Source organism: Nesoenas mayeri, assembly GCF_963082525.1.
Source record: "Nesoenas mayeri genome assembly, chromosome: 9".
Classification (NCBI taxonomy): Eukaryota; Metazoa; Chordata; class Aves; order Columbiformes; family Columbidae; genus Nesoenas; species Nesoenas mayeri.
Genome location: NC_137557.1, coordinates 18,258,704 through 18,278,180, shown reverse-complemented (window position 1 = coordinate 18,278,180; position 19,477 = coordinate 18,258,704). Strand labels below are relative to the sequence as shown.

Sequence of the window (19,477 nt, the reverse complement as noted above, 5' to 3'; positions counted from 1 at the left end):
CATTGCTTATGTTTATATATTTGTCTCGTTTATTTACGTTTTCAGAGTTCTGTATATGTATTTACATTAGAGTTACCATAAACAAATAAGACGATAACGCAAAAATACTTTGTGTATTTAAAATAATAAAGTTGCCTAAACAGAATTGTAAAAACTGGCTGCAAGATGATGATTAAGCTGTCCTGGGGACATCCATTCTAAATTTCATATGGCTTAATAGTGATGCCACTTCAAAATTGACCATTTTTTTTATTCGATGTATGACTATTTTGGAATCACATCTAACAGTTTGTTTCCTCTCTTTTACAGACTGGATTTGACATTCTTTTCATGAAAGAGGTTTCCGAGTAGTTGTCTTATAATAACTTTGAGAAGAAGTTCTATGTAGGTCTTACTTTCAAGAGTGCTGCAAAAATGATTACTTCAGATTTGCCAGTACTACAGTGAGTATATGTTTCTTTATGTATTTGAAATCTAAGGTTTTAAAAAGGTTGAAGTAAACAGAGAAGTGATGGTGAGGATAAGACTCAAGCCTGAGAGAATTGCAGATTAGTGTGACTGTTCCAGGCCTCTTGTGTTGTCATATGCTGTAAACTGGGTAAAAAAAAAAAAAAACAACAATCTAAAACATATTTTTTCTTTATATGTTGGGAGATTTAACTTTGCTGTGAAAAGCAAAACAAAATCTTTGCTACTTTTATGCTTCTGAATGTTGTGAGATTTCAGAAATGTGTATGGATTTTAGTCACAATTTTCTATATTTGTATATTGCAGTTGTGTACTTTTTCTTACAATGAGCTGTATTTATTGTGCAAAAAGCCTTTGGCTTCCGCAGTTGCAGAGAGCAAGTGGCATTAGCATGTTTTGATCTTGTGGGGAAATAGCGGCTTATACAAATGGGAACGCTACTGAGCCTAGATGAAGTGAACTATTGGAAAGAATAGAGTTGAAGCCTATACTGAGAGGAGCTAGAGAGTAAATTGGGTAAAGAAAGGAATTTTAGAAATGAGAACAACATGGAGTTCAGAAAACAAGATAAAAGAGCTTGTGGGGTGAGATAAAGACAGGGAGATCACCTACTAATTGCCCTCACACGCAAAACAGACTTGGGAAAAATTAATTTATTGTCAATTAAAAAAGACCCAGATGATGGTGAGATGCAAAAACTAAAGCGTTTGCTGTCTCCTTGGCCCTCAGCCCTTTTTCACTGGGGCAGCCGCCAGAACCGGCTGGAGCTGGCTGGGTCTGGCACCGGGCAGCCCCGCAGCTCCTCACAGAGCCACCGCCTGCACCAAATGCATGCAGTAATTATGCGGTGTTTTTTGCTTGGAAGCTACGCATGAAGCTTGTAAAGGTGTTTGTCTGACCTTAATAACATGCTCCACATTGCAGTTTTTTCTTATATTTTTAAAAATTCTGTCAAAAAAAGTGAATTTCCACTGTGAGTGAGGAGGTGGCTGGAGAGCGGGATGGCCCTGATGGGCAGCACTGAGTGGGGAGCGTCAGCCCTAGGGGATCTGGTTACCTTGGCGGGTTTTTGTGGAAAAAATTTTTCTAAGTTCATGTTTTCCTGGATGTGCCACATTCAAGTAGTGAGAGTGTGTTTGTGAAATGTGCCAAAGACAAAAAATGGGAGATTTTGTCACTGCAGTGGTAGGAAAGGGGTATGCCCCTTCCCACTTCAAGCAGCTAAATGGCCTTAAGAAGTGAACGAAATATTGTAGAGTTTAAGGTTAAAAAGTGCATATTAATAGATTTGTTAACTCTGCACACCAGCTGAAAAAACTGAGGGACATTAAAGATGTTGGCATGTTCTTTATTCAGAAGATAATTGTGAACCACCAGGATTATGCGATGTTAAAAAATGAAGGGAACCAGCTATGTTGTTTTTTCTGGTAGAGCTGGGAATCATTTAATGCCACTGTGTGAAGTGTTGATGAGTTATGAGTAATACATATAGTTTTGGTTGCTTGTAAACAAGATGAGATATTTCTTTTTACAAAAAAAAATTATCAGGATTTGCATGTAAAGGTTTTGAGACTCTCCTGAGCCTCAGAGCATTAGAATGTGGACAAGGTATCAAATAAAGTGATAACCACTAATTCAATAGATCTCAACCAGACTTTGATCAGAAAGAAGTCTGGCTAAGAGTGAGAAAACCTTAAGCAATATTTGGTTTTAGGAGTACTAGCTTCACACATTTAGATTTGAGAAGCCACAACCCTGGTGCACACAGAGAAAAAGCCAAGATTTTTTTTTTCTAGCTCTTATATAAGCAGCTTTGATTGATTATTGTTATCTGCCACTCCTATGCCTTATTTCTACTTTTTCATAAGGTTTTCTAATCATTTTGGCTATCCGCTTTAAACAAAGGGTCCTAAAGTCAACTTGAAGTATTAATGTACTTTACTTAGGACCATATCAAATATTCCCGCTCAAATTCTTCTCTGTTGAGGGAACATGAAAGGAGAAATCTTTAATTTTTCTGGATTTATAGAGGTGTCTTCAGAATGCAGTGAAGACAGGATTTCACTTATTGGTGTTTCAGATGTAGGGATTAAAAACCTCTGGATTTGGCCTGGGTGACTGTTATGAGTCTTCTCTCAGTGGGATGACTCACATTTGCCATGAGGCATGTTCCCTTTTGGATTTTGAAGATCCACCATGAGAGCTGATTCATCCATGATTCATGAGCCTGTGCATTTAGCCATTTTTCTTCATGAATGCTTTTTTTCACAAGGCTGAGTCTGGTGGTAGCAATTACTGAATTTATCTCCACGAGAACCTTGAGCTACCTCAGCAACTTCATAAAAGCTTATAGAAGTGGTTTTGTTTGTAAAAAACTGGTACATGAACATAGGTTTTTGGTGTGGTGTGTTTGTAAGGGGGATGGTACAAGATCTATAGCTAGGGCTTTATGTAATAGTATAAGGAAGGCAAATTTGTTTTTTGATTTATTTTGCAGAGATGTGAAATTTACCATGTTATAGAAATATGTTCTTCAGAAGCATGACATGGTAAAGGGCTGCCCAGTAATCTGTTAATTCTTCCTTAGCATATAGTTACTTTCAATGCTTGTTATTGCAACTTCAGAATAATATCCAGAATTTTCAGGAGGGATTCTGGAGTTACTGCTGGTTTTCTGGGAAGTTTTAGCCACCACAGAAACCAGAAAGAAAAGCGGAATAAATTTTGTCCCCTACAGGGGGGTATCACTTGTCTGCTTTACTCTGCTCACCCCAGTCTTGTAGGTCTCCAACACTGCCTAATTCTCTTAATGTCTCTATCATGTCAAAGGTGTCTTAGAGAGGAAAGGTTTGGTCTAAGGCACCACAGCCTCTCCTGTTCTTAGATGAGGCAAGTCGCCTTAGTGCGATAACTTTCCCTCCCAACAGCTTTGGAAAAGATAAATTGTGACTAAGCCTAAGTTTTCCCCTCAGGTGACTAATCGCACACACATAAAATAGGGAGAGGATAATTCTGATCTACTAAGATGTGGATGACTGCCACCAGATAAATTCCTTTTTAGCAGTTCTGCAAGATGTGTAGGGAATGAGGGAGATGGATGCTGGCCAGATGCTCTTCTCAATGAGTGTTAAAAACCTGACAGAACTGTAGGCAGTTAAGATATGCTTTATTCCTCCTCTGAGTTCAGAAATAAGAAGAAAAAGGCCATGTGTGTGTGTGTAGCTGGAGCTGCTGTAGAGCTTTGATAGAAACAAGAAGTGCTACCTCCCAAACTGAAGAGTCTCAAGGCCACAGTGGAAGAGCCTTTTTGTGCAGGAGTTGCATGATTCAGGCAGAATTCCCTGCTGCTTGAAATAATGTTTATTTTAATGTTAAGTCAACCAAGGACTGCAGGTTGTCCTTGATCCTGTCTCTTTACTACAAATAATGTAAGGATTGAAGGGAACTTACTTTCTGATATTTTCTCCTTACTCCTTGCATACTTATATTCTTCGCTGGAAAGAAATCTCCTCTCTGCCTCACATACCATTAAGGCGAGATTCATCTTATTTCATTTTAAACATTTATATTTGAGCTGCTTGTCTAGATCACCTTACCATCAATGAAGAGAAAAGAAAACTTCCTAAACATAAACTGTCTGACAAATTTTGGACGTTGACCTCAGCATGAGATATGTTGCATATTAAGATTTTCTGTTTTCTGCATTATATGTGTCTTAAATTTAGATTAGACAGATCTCACCTCTAGTACTGATTTACTGAACCTTTTCCATAAGGCTTCCAGCAAACCAGAGAAATTTTACCAAAAAAATATTAGAGAAGCATGGTTATCGGGTTTAAGACAACAGTCTAAGACAAAGAAGAGGTGGTTAATAATTAAAGTGTTCCTTCCATTGCAGTGTTCGGAAACAATTGAAATTCTCAGAACTAAACGTACAAACCTCAGTAGGTTTTGCTAGACCCAAACAGACGGTGTAGCAAAGTCAAGTTGTCTGTGGATTAGGTGCATGCAAGATAGTACGGTTTAATTTATTTATATAGCTCCAGTGTTTGAGCCATTTGCCTAGGAGGACTGCTGAATCTGGTTTTAATAGAGAAAAAGCTTTATCCTGATGATATTAGGGGTGTGGTTTTGTAAGCTAGCAAAGCTTATAGCATTTCCCCAGGAATGGGGGTATTACTTAGACCACACCATACCTACAGTTTTTTTCAGTATAGTTCTGTGTAGACCAGGGAGAAGCTTGTTTTTTCTGCAGAGAGCAAGGGAGAATGGCTTAGGTTTCTCAACAGCAACAGAAAACAGCAGTTTTTTTAATGTGGTTCCTCACTTCTGTATTCAAAAGTTATTTAAAAAAAAAAAAAGACTGTCATTGTGAGGCTGTTCTTTGAGTAAAGGCTGAGTAGATGCATCTGCATTGTTTTCAGCTGTATTCACTATATTGCTTTTTGCCAGTGTGGCCCTATTTTACCAAATCATTTTGAGCTATGTGTGGGGTTTCTTTTCTTTGGTTTTAGGCTTTTTATAACTACTTTTTCAAATTCATAGCTCAATATTGAGATTTTCAAATTTCATGTTTTATGAAGCAGAAAAGCTACTTCTCTTTAATTTTATCACAGCGAACCTGAATTTTCAGCATTTTGTAGAGACACTGTTTTACAAGTGTATAATTTGGGAACTCAAATGCACTTGAATGCTGTTTTTTAACCTAGGATGCTCTCTTTTTTCAGGTGTATTGGGTATTTAGAGATAATCCACTTAAGTTACTTTCAGAAAAGGAGGAGATTCAGATATGTTCTACTGCATCCTAGCTTTTGTAAAGGATTCTGTGCACCCCTGAGTGTTTCTGTGCTTCCAAATTGGAAAATGATGCTTTAATATTAAAAATTAGTAATAGTTCTGCAGAATTATTTGGGTTAGAGTAGATCTAGAAACAATGCACTAATTTCGGTAAAGAGAAGTATCAGAACGTTCTTGATTCTGATGCAATTATGTTTGTATCTTTCTGCATTGCTACATAGCTTTTCTTGGTGTTACCACAGATTTGTGATGTTTTCCTGATTTATAAAACAAAGTACAAAAATAAAGCCCCAGACAATGTGGAAGGTCTGTGTAGAACTTGGCCTGCTGAAGCTTCAGCAGCTTCTGTAAAACAGATCACTAATGCTGCCTTTTATGCTTGAGGCTTTATAAAATAATGGATTTGATTTTTACAAGAAATGTCTGATTAGAGCTGGATTTGACCCATCTTTGAGTAATCCAGGACATTATGACAGTTACTCTTCAATTTACATAGATGTCATGAACTGGTAGTCTTGCAAACTGAAAATAAAAGCACATCAGTAACAGGTATGGCTTTGCTTGTGGGCTCTTCCTGGGCAAAATGTAATGCCTCAGAAGATAAATTACAAGCAGAGTTTCTTCAAGCAGCCGGATCAGTTTTGAAGGCAGAGAAGTAAATGTGCACGTGACTTGTTTGAGTGGGGGAGAAACGAGGGTAGTGCTTTTTCCCTGCTTAATATGATCTGAAGTCTAAAACAGGAGTGACTGAAAAATTATACTGCAGGCTTCTCTCCTAATAGTCGTTGAACAATGTCAAGGTTTTTTCATTGTACAAGTAAAAATGTTTTTCTAACTGCAAGAATCATTAATGTCCTCAGATCAAAGTAAGTTTTCTGGTTAGTGCCTCAAGGTCAGTGTTAATCCTCCCTTTATTAACAGCTGCATGATACCATTGTCTTCAAGTGTGACTAAAAACATGGTATAACCTGAGTGGGAACTTGTGTAACTGTTCTGGTGGTATGATAGCTGGACTGGACTCCAGTTGGCTTTCTCAGGGCCTTGAAAGCAGCTCGAAAATAGCTACTAGAAGAAAGTGGGATGGGTATGTTGAGAATGTGCTGGTTTAATATATCCAGTTTTTAAAGTGTAATGTCATTTCAAAAGAAGCTGTTAATTTAAATAACTTCCAGTCTATAAAATAAAATTCCAGCCCATAAAAAAGGTAAGGCTCTTTGCCAGGGCTAATAATGCTTAGTTCCTTCGTTTGCAGAATAAATGTGGCAAGCCTTTTAACACTGACTTTTTTTTTTTCTGACATAGGACTAAATACTTAATTAGTCAGTTATAGATTACTTGTTGATTTCAAATCATTTTAATTTATCTAGTGTTTTTCCCCCCCCTAGGGATTCTACAAATGAAACTACTGCACATTCAGATGCTGGCAGTGAGCTTGAAGAAGCAGAAGTCAAAGGAAAAAGAAAAAGGGGCCGTCCTGGCAGGCCTCCAGTATGTGTAATTTAGTTTTGTTTTGTTATGCATCTATTTAAAATTGACTGCAAACTGTTTTTTATCTAATTATCTTGTGGTCACATAAATAGGCTTTTAATGAGCCCTATGTCAAACTTTATGAAGACTTGTAGTATGAAATATTTATCAGATTGATATACAAACAATGTTTGGAGTCTTTAAAAAGGGACATAAAAATGAGCTCATAATAGCTATTTTTTCTTTTGTTAGCTACTTACGTGAACATTACAATCTTGTTATTATTGTCGTATTACAACATTCTTCCAGACATGAGAGTAATCTCAGTAAGCATGACCGCTTTCTGCTTTGAAAGTTGTAATGGATTTTAAGTGACAAATGACATCTGAGCCATGCTTTTAGTAACTGATGATCTCTTAATGTGAACGGAAGAGTTGCAGCATAGTATTAACTAAATGCCTTGGAAGATAAGACATCTTAAAAATTCATGTAATTGACATACACTGTGTCTGACATATAGATTGGGAGCTTCAACCTCTTCTCTAGCACAGTGCAGCAGGCGATATTGATGTCTGCTCTGTAAGATTTGCTGTTCTTCAATAGTCTTTGCCCATTGCTGGCCCATAAATGGGATCATACAGAAACAATTCTCTATTACACATAGTATATAAGGAGGCTTTCTCTTTTATTTTAGTTTATTTTATAAAATAACTGATTTATTGGAAAATACAGAAAATGTTCTGTGTGTCATGTTGTCCTTCGTTTTAGTTCTTCTAGGTCATCAGATGTAATTCTCTTGATTATATCACTTGAAGTACACTGTGTGGAATAAGACTTTTTTGGTGGGAACTTATGTGTGTGTGTTATTAATGGTTTTGATTCTCCTCTTAGTGTTTGTCTACGAGTACACGCCCAGTATGAATGTGCTATATATATATATGTGTATATATATATCTCACTAGTAGATTTTTTAATAGTTTTGTGTGTTTGTTTGTTTGTTTTTACCCTAAAACCTTCCACCCTAAGTCTGACTCCTCAAGCGTGGGCTAGTGAGGCTGTGAGAATGGCCACAACCATATGTTCCTCTCAAGTGCGCTGGCCAAACTGGGGCAAACTCCCCCTTGGGACAGTTTCTGGACTTACTTTGGGAGCCAACATTTTAAATCCTGGGCTTTTCTGGGCATGTTGCGTTAATTTTTCAAAGCTTTTTAACAGTGTTTCCTATGTTGGTATTTATTCTTCGTCAGGTGGACAGATTTGCTTGCAGACATGAGTTTTTTTACAGGAAGTTTAGGGAAGCATGCAGAGAGTGGGTCATCTGTTTATATAGCTTTTAAGCAAAGGGCAAAATCAGAAATTATCTTAAGAATATCTTACTAGTATATCTGTGAGTTTTTGCAGATCTAATTAAAAAAAAAGAGGATGATGCAACCTGATTGCTAACCCAGAAGGCTGTCAGACTGTAGGAATTTAAGTTAAAGCGACACTAGTGGTGTTTTGTATCTACCACACATTCATTGGAAAGGTGAATGTTGCAAAGGGATTTCTCATCTCTCTGAGTTTATTAGTACATCTGTGGGAATATCGGCTGAAGCACTCTACTGGTCCTGCTATCAAGTTTCTACAGGAGTAATTGCACAATATGCTTTGAAGAACTCCAGACTCATTAAGTATATGTGATTGTAAACTGATGAACACACAGAGGAAGCGGCCATTATTTCATTCATAAAGTGGTGGGCTGTGAGCTGACTGTTGCTGCTAAGGAGCAAGACCTTAGGGTTATCAGAGATGACTCCATGAAAGCATCATCTTAATACTTGATGAGGTAAAAAAAAAATCCAGTCATAAAACTCTTGAGAGAATAAAACACATACAAATACTGTGTCCTTTATAAAACTGCGGCTTACCAAAATTTTGAATACTTGGCACAATTCTGGTTTCTCTTTCCCTCTTGACTTCCACTTCAAAAATCTCAAGAAGGGTATATTAGGACTGGAAGAAGTTCATAGAAGTGAAACAATGATGGTTGATCATGGAATCAGGCTGGGAGGGACCTCAGGATATCTCATTGCAACCTCATTCTCAGAGCAGAGTCAGCTTTGGGATCAGATCACATTGCTTAGGACTTTTCCAGTCCAGTCTTGAAACCCACCAAGGCTAGAGACTGCACAGCCTCTCTTGGCAACCTGTTTCATTTTATTTAATGACAAATTTCTCCCTTGTAGACAATCAGAACCTTTCTTGCTTCAGTTCATGACTGCTGTCAGTTGTCTTCCCACCATCTGCAAAAGCCTTACAGGGAAGTGTTCCCAGCTCCCAGCTATGCTGGTAGCCCTCTGCTGAGCTTGTTCTAGTTTATCAACACCTGCTTCACACTGAGAAGGACCAAAGCTGGACATGGTATTCCAGATATGGGCTAAGAAGTGCTGAGGAAAAGGGTATAATCAGTTTCTGTGCTACACTGCTATAGTCCTGTGTGTATAGCCCAGGGTGCTGATGCCTTTGCTGCTCAGGCACATGGCTGTCTCAGGTCCACTTTGCTGTCTGCCAAGACCCCAAGTGTTGGTGCAGGGATTTATTCCTCTCCTCTTGCATTTGCCCATGTTGCATTTGCGTGTACTGTTAGCTGTTAGCCCAGTCCTCCAGGCTGCCAATAATAGTCTTGCCCTTGATGTCATTAAGCAGTCTTCCTGCCAATTTGGTGTCATCTGCACACTTGACAGGAGCACACTCCCTCACCCCCTCCGCCTCTCTGATAAAGATGGGAAACTGGACATGTTCCAGTTAGACTTTTTTGTGCTCCCTCATTGCCAGCACTCAGGTAAAGGATGATTTGTTAACCGCGATACTCTGAGCCCAACAGTTCAACCACTCGTCCACCCATCTAGTTGTCTGCCCATCCAGATCACAACTTCCCAATGTGCATACAAGAATATTGTGGGAGACTGTTGAAAACCTTGCTAAAGTCAAGAAAAATGGCATCTGTTGTTCTCCGTCATTTTGCTACAGTTTTTTGGGTGTCTTAGCAAAATGTATATGTTTGAATACATAATCAAATCCTGCCTTCATAATTGATACTGCAGCAACAGAAAGGAATAAATAAGATTCTTAAAAAAACAAACAAACAAAATCCCAAACAAACAAAAAAGAAAAAAACCACTCAATGGAATGTCTAGTATCTTTGAGGAGAAATGCAAACACCTTGGAAAGTCTAATCTAAGCAATTAAATTTAGATTTATAACATTATTTGATGTTAAAAGTCATGGACTTAGTAGCTGAGATATTGTTTTTGCAAATGTTGTATTTCACTTTCCCTCTTCCTCCTCCACGTTTCTCACCTATCCATGTTGCAAACCCATCCACTTTTCTCAGGTGAATTATCTGTTTCTTCCAGGAGGTGCAGCCCTGATGTCTTTTCCGCTACTCTTCCATCTTCTAACATGATTTTTATTTCCTCCACAGGTACCACCTACCTTTACTCTCACATGTGAAACAGGTTAAAATATTTACTTAAATTCAGAACTGTTCTTCTCAGCTGATATGTAGCTTTGTTGTTTTTAATTTCTGTTGTAAACCTAAACAAAGGCTTCTCTGCCCAAAGGCTCTTTGTTTTCTTGTGGGTTTTGTTTGGTTGGTTTTCTTCCTTCTCCCCCTTAACTGAAATGTTATGGTCTAATAAGATTTTATCTCTCCTCACAAATGCTTATTCGCTTATGTCCTCAGGCTGTCACAGCTACAGTGACACATCTACTATAAACATATTGACCTCTTTTGGAAAGAGAGTTTACTCTTCTGTGCTGTTTTGTCTAGCTGCATGCCTCTATTACAGAGCTGGGCACAATGTACTTCATCAAATATATGTGTGTATTTATTTTAAACAGGTTTTTGCTGTGCTGTTATAGAATGGACTTCAGCTATAACCAGAAAGGTGGCCTACTACTACTACTGGAGAATTTTCCAGACTTTTTTCGAAAGGCAGACATTCCACTTTGCAGATTTGTAAGGAGATGATCCTCATTTGAAAATTTGCCATTTGTAGCAAATAACTCTTCAGTTCATAGAGAACCTTAATATTTTGGGGAACCTTCTTTTCCTCAAAATGCTGCCTTCCAAGTTGCCCTTCCACTTCTGCAAGAGACTGTTCTAGTGACTACTTGACTGAGTAGATTAGACAGTCAATTTACAAAGAGATTAAGTGCATTGGTCCTTCAAAATAACTCTCAGAATCTAACCTGATGGTCCTTAACTCACTGGCCGTTGCTGTGAATGTAGCAGGAGTTGCACCATGTCCTGTCGTAGCATTGACAGTGGCTGAACCTGGTCTCCCCCTTGCCCATGTCCACTTCTGAACACCGAGTCTTGTAGACCAGATACGTGTGGAATGACTGGCTGAGAGGTGGATCTGTCCAGTCAGTGCGATATTTTGGTGCATGTATTCATGCGATACTGTGAGCATGCCATCTGGATATAAATTTAGTGAATTGTATAGGATGTATGCAAGAAGTGACCTATGACAGTTCTCTGGTCGAAGTTGCCAAGTAACGCTGGCCAAAAATGCCTTTTTTTGTCTGCTGCATTATTGAAATACATATGTATGGATGCGCTTTTCTGTTCTAGGTAGGGGATTTGAAAGCCCAAGGACTTATGATATGATGCAGCTTTCACATTAGTGGGCTTGGGCTCAGATTAGTTATTTATCTATCCTTTTTTGTCTCCTCTCCTGGATCAATGCTCTCTGTTTAATGTTGTCAGTATGCTTTATTTTAACCTATGTGGCCTTACCTTCCCAGGAGCTCAGAATAGTTTGACTAAAACCTCAGCTGTCAGAGACTGAGAGAGATCCCTGGCTATATTACAGCATTGAAGTAGGAGTAGAAGGATTACCCTCTGACTCAGAGGACAAGAAGAAACTTCAGCCTGTCTGTTCCAGAGGTGGCAATTCTGAGATCTCTGCTGGTGTGTCTCTCACCCCATACTTGGGTCTGCAACATGCCTTTCTCCAGCTCCTCTCCTCAGATTGTTCTGTTAAGGCAAGATGGAGGAACAAGGCATTTCTGATCCTTTTGTCCCCAGCACTGACTGTACAGTTTTGTTTTCGGGTCCTTTTGTATGGTTTGGTGTGGAAGAGATAGATCACAATACTTTATCTTTGCGTTCATGTGTGAAATTTTAACTCTTGGCCTTCTGTAGTCTCATAGCATGGATGTTGGATACTGCATGTGGTTGAGTTTTCCTTCTAGTTCCAAATCATACATATCCTGATTAACAATAGGAAGGAATCCTCTGGGAAGATTTTTTTTTTCCATGGTTGTCAAGCTTTGTTTGGTGTGAGTTACATCAGTGTCCTGTTCAGCTTGGTATTTTAGGTCTGTCCCTTAAAACGGATGTGATTTAAGACCTTCTGTAGTTCTGTGGAAATGCAGTGCACATACAGCCAGCATGTGAAGACTTCTTTATCTTGCCACTTGTAGCTTCCTGGTGGAGGAGTCTTAATGGCATTAGAAGTTTTCCTTTTAAGCTTTTGATGGGATGGGCCTTGTATTTTTGGCAATCTAATCTATTATTCATTTTCCAGTAGAAATAGTATTTTTCTTTTATTGTAGCAGTTGCCTCAGCTGAAAGAATAGAAGTGTTTCAAGCATTTATTGCAGACTCTCTTGATTCTTTAAGGTTACTTTTAGAACCCTTAAACGGCTTTTAAATAAGGATGAAAAAAGCAACACCCCCTCCTCAACACTGCCTCTGTGTTTTGTTTTTTTTTTTGTGTTTTAAGCTGCATGTACTACAGCTGAAGCAGCTCTGTACACACTGGATGTCAGGGGGCCTGCATCTGTCTTTATTTGCAGGATGAAGCTTTTCATGGAGAGCACCTTATTTGTTTCTATAATGAAAAAGGTACGATGGGACTGACTATTTGCTTCCAAGAAGTTCTCCCTAGTTAATCACAATGATGTTATGAAGTGTGCGGTAGCCTTCTTTTTTAAATGAGAATTAATTCAGGAAGAGCTCAGATATTATCAGTCTTCCACTTAACACAAGGTTATGGTGCAGGGGCCTCTCCAGGTGATAGGATGCCTTTGAAAGAAAAGTTCTTCAATCTTTTTCAAGTGGAAGGTTAAAAAGCTGCTTCCAGCTATCTTGAGAAAGGGGCTATTGCTTTAAATTACTCACTGTATGAATGCACATAGAGGCCATCATGTTAGGTGGAGTTGCTGACCTGTAACACTTCTTCTTTGTGAAATGCAGCAAATCAGCTTGGGGTATGTTAATGGAAAATGTCAAGCCACTTACACTTTTATTTTTTTAGTATGTGATTTAACTTTCATGTTATTACTTGATTTTACATATGTGGGTCACTTTTTTTCACAATAATTTTAAAGGCATAAAAAGTATTATCTAGCTAATTTATTATAAAATTCTGAATTGTCATCGTTTTAGTTTAATTACAGTCAGGGTAAGTATTGTGTTTCCTATTTGCTTTAATTTAAGCTATAATGTGACAGGTAGACCATGTGGTTGGTCATCAATATGGCCATTTTAGAGTTGCTTCTGAAACTTCTGAATTTCCCAGTGCAGGCATGTATAAATCCTCAGCTTCAGTTGTTCTCAGTTGAATTTACTGCACAGATCTGAAAAAATAATTGGTAACTTCTGTTTTCATTTGGCAACTCGGTACATTTTGACACTACTGCTGGTCTGACCACCCTTCTCTAGTATCTCTCCACCTGAAGATTATGTTAATCCCTGCCTAACTGAGAAAGTTCTAGTTTGGGAGTTTCTTCAGTTTCTCAGTGCAGAATCCTTTGTCTGGTTGTTTTGTCTCTTGAGGCAGGATTCAATACAGATCCTGTACAGATCCTAGAGTGTACTATCAGCAAGTTTGCTGATGACACTAAGCTGGGAGGAGTGGCTGACACGCCAGAAGGCTGTGCTGCCATCCAGCGAGACCTAGACAGGCTGGAGAGTTGGGCGGGGAATAACCTAATGAAATTTAACAAGGAAAAGTGTAGAGTCCTGCATCTGGGCAGGAACAACCCCAGGTTCCAGTATCGGTTGGGAAATTACATATTAGAGAGCAGTGTAGGGGAAAGGGACCTGGGGATCCTGGTGGACAACAGGATGACCATGAGCCAGCACTGTGCCCTTGTGGCCAGGAAGGCCAATGGCATCCTGGGATGTATTAGAAGGGGGGTGGTTAGTAGATCAAGAGAGGTCCTCCTTCCCCTCTACTCTGCCCTGGTGAGACCCCATCTGGAATATTGTGTCCAGTTCTGGGCCCCTCAGTTCAAGAAGGACAAGGAACTGCTGGAGAGGGTCCAGCGTAGGGCAACCAAGATGATTAAGGGAGTGGAGCACCTCCCTTATGAGGAAAGGCTGAGGGAGCTGGGTCTCTTTAGTTTGGAGAAGAGGAGACTGAGGGGTGACCTTATTAATGTTTATAAATATATAAAGGGTGAGTGCCATGAGGATGGAGCCAGGCTCTTCTCGGTGGCAAACAATGATAGGACAAGGGGCAATGGGATCAAGCTGGAACACAAGAGGTTCCACTTAAATTTGAGAAAAAACTTCTTCTCAGTAAGGGTGACAGAGCACTGGAACAGGCTGCCCAGGGGGGTTGTGGAGTCTCCTTCTCTGGAGACATTCAAGACCCACCTGGACATGTTCCTGTGCAACCTCACTTAGGCGTTCCTGCTCCAGCAGGGGGATTGGACTAGATGATCTTTTGAAGTCCCTTCCAATCCAGAACATACTGTGATCTGGATTTAGCTAGCCCAGCTTGGATGCAGAATTGCCTTTGTTAAGTGAAAGACTTGGGTTCTCCACTGTGAGAGATTTTCTCATTGTCCAAAAGAAAATCTGTACCAGAGAGAAATTTTATTCAAGTAGACTCAGTACTAGATTTGGTGTTAATTCAGGTCCAGGATATTGAGGTAATTACTTGGGCTTGAAGAATCTGGCTTTGTCCACTAATTCTGTCGAAAGTCCATCTGTTGCTTATTTCTGTACCTCTTTGAGAGCTCACTGGTCTTCTCACCCTTCTAATTCAAACTGAGTCTTGGTCAGAGCACTACCTTTCCTCAGGATACTTGACAAAAGTGGAATTTAAACCGAGCATTTGTGTCTTATCATTACTCATTTTGAGAATGTGCATGCTAGTCCATAGTATTGACACCAGTGTAGGTGACATTTCCAGTAGCAAGTTACCTTTGGATGTGTGCATTTCACATCCATCTCCTACTTGCTTACCCTTCATCCTTGCAGTGTTTAATGTTTCCCTTTGAATTACACGTTGAGAAAAACTGTGTATAGAGGAGGCTTGCATGAGCTTCTGTGGAGGGCATCAACTTGCCTTCCTGCTTTCATTTAGCAGTACTTAAAGCTAGTGAAAGTGCTTGTGATTTACTGTCACCCAGATTGAATAAGCACATGGATTATATATCTCAAAAGACTCAATTTACTTCTAATTCCTTGCCATTTTATTAAATAGTGATGATATGTCTCTTTGGAGCTCAAAAATGCTCAAACATTTCATGTATTGATAGCTTTCTTGCTGATAAAAGCAGCTTTGCACATGTTTAAAAATTCATTGAGGGAGAAGACATATTCTTCTTGATCGTAAGTGCAGTTATTATCCAAAAAACTTTCCACAGAGATTATACGGTTATTTTAAGCTTCCCGGCTTGCATTTGTATGCGAGTCCTCAACTGAATATTTGCAAGAGGCAGATGCAGTCACGCTCTACCTTGCCCTTTTCTTTAGCTCTCTGCCCCCACGAGCAGTGATCCCTGTTAAAGTAAGGGGAAAGCTAGACTGTGGGTCTGCTTCTACCAGCTCTCTTCCAGACCCGAGATCCCTTTCCTCTGCAGGAAAATTCTTAATGGGTCTGTAATTGGAAGATGCAACAAAAAATGTTGACGTTGTGTTCTTTACTAAAAGCTTTAATAGAAACTGGCTGACAGTATAGTCATGTAAAAGGTACCATGGGGTTATTGTCCTAAATGTAATCTTCAAGTGCTACTGTGTTCTTTTCTTTATCATAGTTCTTCAAAATAGCTTCATTGTTCTGTGGAAAACAACTTTTGCTTTTGTCTTCTTCACAACAGGGAGAAGGAATAGAATATGGAAGTAATACCATAGCAGGAATCTTTTGCTGTTTTCTCCAAAACTTTTTTTTTTGCGTAAAGTGACTTAAATTCAGAGCAAACTGTTCACTAGATGATTTCTAAGAAGGGAGTTCTATACCACCTGATTATAAGCTTGAAGAATCTGAAGAAAATTTACATTAAATAATTTAGATTCACAGGAAAAATGTTTTAACTCATAAAAATTTGAAGAAAGGGGCTATTATGATTATTACAAAATCTGGCTATAATTTAATGATTCAAGTTGAGTTGAAGAGCTGACTCTTTATGTACATATTTTCTTATAAATGTTGTGTAAAAATGAAAACACAGAAAATGAATGTTAATAAGACAAGTGTATTTTTAATAACTTATTGTCTTCCAAAGGTCATGAGTTATTCTAGAAGTGTGCTGACATATAAGATTTTTTCTGTCCTGTCTGTAATTTGCTGCCATTTATTTAGTTTCAGTCATGTTGTTGACTATCTCTTTGTGTTGAATAAGACTAATACAGGTATTGATGTGAAGTGGTACTCCAACACTGGGAATTCACTGTTACTTACCTTTGGGCTTTTAAGTCATGCCTTAAAAACTACTGATGAAAAAAAATACACGTATCTGACTGGATAAAGCCCTAAGCAGCCTGGTTGAATTTCGTAGTTGACCCTGATTGGAGCAGGTCAGGCTGGAGACCTGAGATCCCTTCCAGCCTGGCTTATTCTGTGACACTTGTGCATATATACATATGTGAGTGTATAAATGCGTGTGTAGTATGTATGTATAAGGATCAGTTGAGTGATTTCAGATACAGCTATAATAAATTTTCATTCTGCTGGTTTTCTTTGCCCAGTCTGCCACTAAGAAACCTCGGAAGTCTCCAGCAGACAAGGGTCGTCCTGAATCTGGAGCTAGAGCAGCAAGTCGTGGAAGAGCTAATGGCCACCCTCAGCAGAATGGAGAAGGAGACCCTGTCACTTTGTTTGAGGTGGTTAAGCTGGGGAAGAGCGCTATGCAGGTAAAATAACTAATTGTGTTACACCTTCACAATTCAGGATATCCTGACTGTAGAAGTTCAGTCTCATCTATGTTTTTGTAAACTATTGTGTTTTTTCATAACCTGTATAGGTCCAATAGGCTGCATATGGTGAAGGGACAGAATGTGCTTCGAGTTAATGACTGTCATGTACTTCTGACTAGAGACAGATCAGAAAGTCTTGTATTTCAAATTCTCCTTTAATTTTTCATTACTTCCAAATTGGAAATGTGTTGGTATTAAGCAGTCTAGTAAAGAATATCCTTTAATATGTTTTATATGAGGAAAAAGTATATGATATTAGTGATGGATCCAAGGCTTTTTTGGTTTGCTTGTTTTTTCAAAAATACCTCCTGACACAAGCACTTTGGAGTACTTTGCACTACAGCCTGCATTCTTCTTACTGTCCCCACCAGAGCAGCAGATGAAAGCTAAACTAGTTGCCTGGACTTCCTCTGTCTCTAAGGGCCAAAGATGGACACATCCTGAAGGCAAATTTTTCACTGTAAAATAAATATATATAAGATAGTTGTATTGAATTCCTTCTGAAAGTGTTTCCTGCTCCTTTATTAATTTCAGAGGTCTCATGGCGTTTATTGGGCCAGATGAGTCCCTGCCTGAAGAACCTCTACAGATTATTGTTTTTACCAGTACTTGTATGCCTTTACTAAGCTGCTGTGTGTCAGCTATTGTTTTTGGCACTCAAAGGAAAAACAATGCGCCCAAAACACTCTTAATCTGGTGCAGTGCAAAGCCAACAGATGTTCCTACTGAAAGATTGTTTAAGCAAACCTCCTTTACTTTGCATTTCAACTGAACAGGGCTCATGCCGTATCAGTTAGTTTGTTTTGAATTTGTGGTGCTAACTAACCTGAGAACATTATAAATTGGGAAAATTAGGGGCCAAGTCCCGCTTGCAATATTACTTTTAGTGTAGCTAAAAGATAGGTTTATTTAACTCCCAAAAGAATCTAGTGTTCCAAATGAGTGAAAGCTGTTGAAAATTTTTTTTGTCTCAAATCTGTGGAAGGTCTGAGCTGTAATTTCTAGGAAGTAAAATACAGGAAGAAAATGAGAATTTTTATTCTTCATAGTTGCTGTATTTACAGTTATTCAGAATTGACCCTTCTTATCTAGTAGGTGAAGACAGAACAAATTTACTACTAACAAAGCTGCAGATTCTTTGTGCCTCTTCCTACACATTTTAAGTCAGGGCTTCCAACTTTGCTTGATTTTTCAACACTTTTTCAAATTTTGTTTTTGGCAGGATTTGAGGAAACATCTGGAGTCTATTTTCTGGTTTTACTGTGGTACAAAACATACTATGTGTATTATGTAGTATGTTTGTCTTAGAGTTATTGATATTTGCAGGAGACAAATGAAGAGGAATGCGTGGTTGCTTTGATATTTGATGACTGTGTGTGTGGAATTAACTTTGATACATTTAATCTATTTCAAAAGAGATGGCATCAGAACTCTTCTGCAGATGAAATGCTAAAAATAAATTGTCTGCATATTTGTGTTAAGGAACCTTTGGAATTCAAATACAAAGGAATTGTTTGGAGAAATTTAGTGTTTGTATATGCATGTATAGATGGGTGTGTGTCCGTATATTTGTGTATCTATTCATATGTATATCTACCTGTGCACGCACATGCTTAAAATGTGCCTGGCCTACAAATATGAGAGAGAAGTAGACAGCGCATTTTAAGCAGTGGAGAGATGATAAGCAAATAGTAAATGAATAGACAAGTTTATTTGAAGGCCTGGCATGTAAACAGGCATAAGTGAATTGAGCCATATTTAGGAGCACCAGTCCTAATTTCAAGAGTATGTGTCACTTGTACATCCTTGAAAATTTTACTGTTGGTAAAAAATATTCCCACGAAAAGTAAGCAAGAAACCCTACAGTGGGAAAGAGGAGGAAGTTAAAATGTGATTTAGTATTTTTTTTAACTTGCACTAGATGATAATCCAATGTGAAGCCAAGGTTCTATAAACCAAACTTATTAGCATCGTTATACTTTTCTTTTTCCTTAATAGCTTGGGGATTTTGATGTAACAATTAGGAATGCCTTTAATTAGGAATGCCTTTTTTTTTTTTCCTAGATTCAATGCAGATTTTTTTTTGTGTTTGGTTTTAGAACTGTTGTCAGCATTGCCAATTTTCAGAGAAGTGCCATATATTTGTATTTGTCAGAACCTATTATTTCTCAATATTTAGTCTTTTCCCTGTTATAGAAACCTACATTTTTCTGTAGTGCTCCTGTTTGCTTCCAGCAATGAAAACCCAGAAAAATTCAATTAATATATTGTGAGAGTCCATGAGAATTGTACTTCTTGTGATTTCATTTCTGATCTATCTGCTCCTGCTGTTTGCTCTCAGGATTTTAGTAGTTAGACTTTTTTTTTTTCCTGGCCTTGTGTTGCCAACTCATAGAAGTCTGTAGCAGAATTCAATTCTCGCTTCTTTTAAGTTTGTCCTTTATTTTGGTTCTCGTAGCAGGATGCATTTAATTTTTCTCTTCAGGCTTATTGCTGTTTGGTTCTTCTAGGGAAACAAAGTTAGGTTAATATTTTGTTATTTCA

General features: G+C 38.5%; 1 protein-coding gene across 1 annotated transcript in view; it reads left to right on the top strand.

Moving 5' to 3' along the window:
• Positions 1-315: 315 nt before the first annotated feature.
• Positions 316-19,477, top strand: part of STAG1 (STAG1 cohesin complex component) — a gene marked incomplete at its 3' end in the record, with an annotated part of 135,277 nt that continues 116,115 nt past the window's right edge. The window contains exons 1-3 of the mRNA XM_080349552.1: positions 316-443; positions 6,651-6,753; positions 16,706-16,870. Coding sequence (XP_080205678.1) covers positions 415-443; positions 6,651-6,753; positions 16,706-16,870 — 297 coding nt within the window. The 5' untranslated portion in view covers positions 316-414. The remainder of the gene's footprint in view (positions 444-6,650; positions 6,754-16,705; positions 16,871-19,477) is intronic.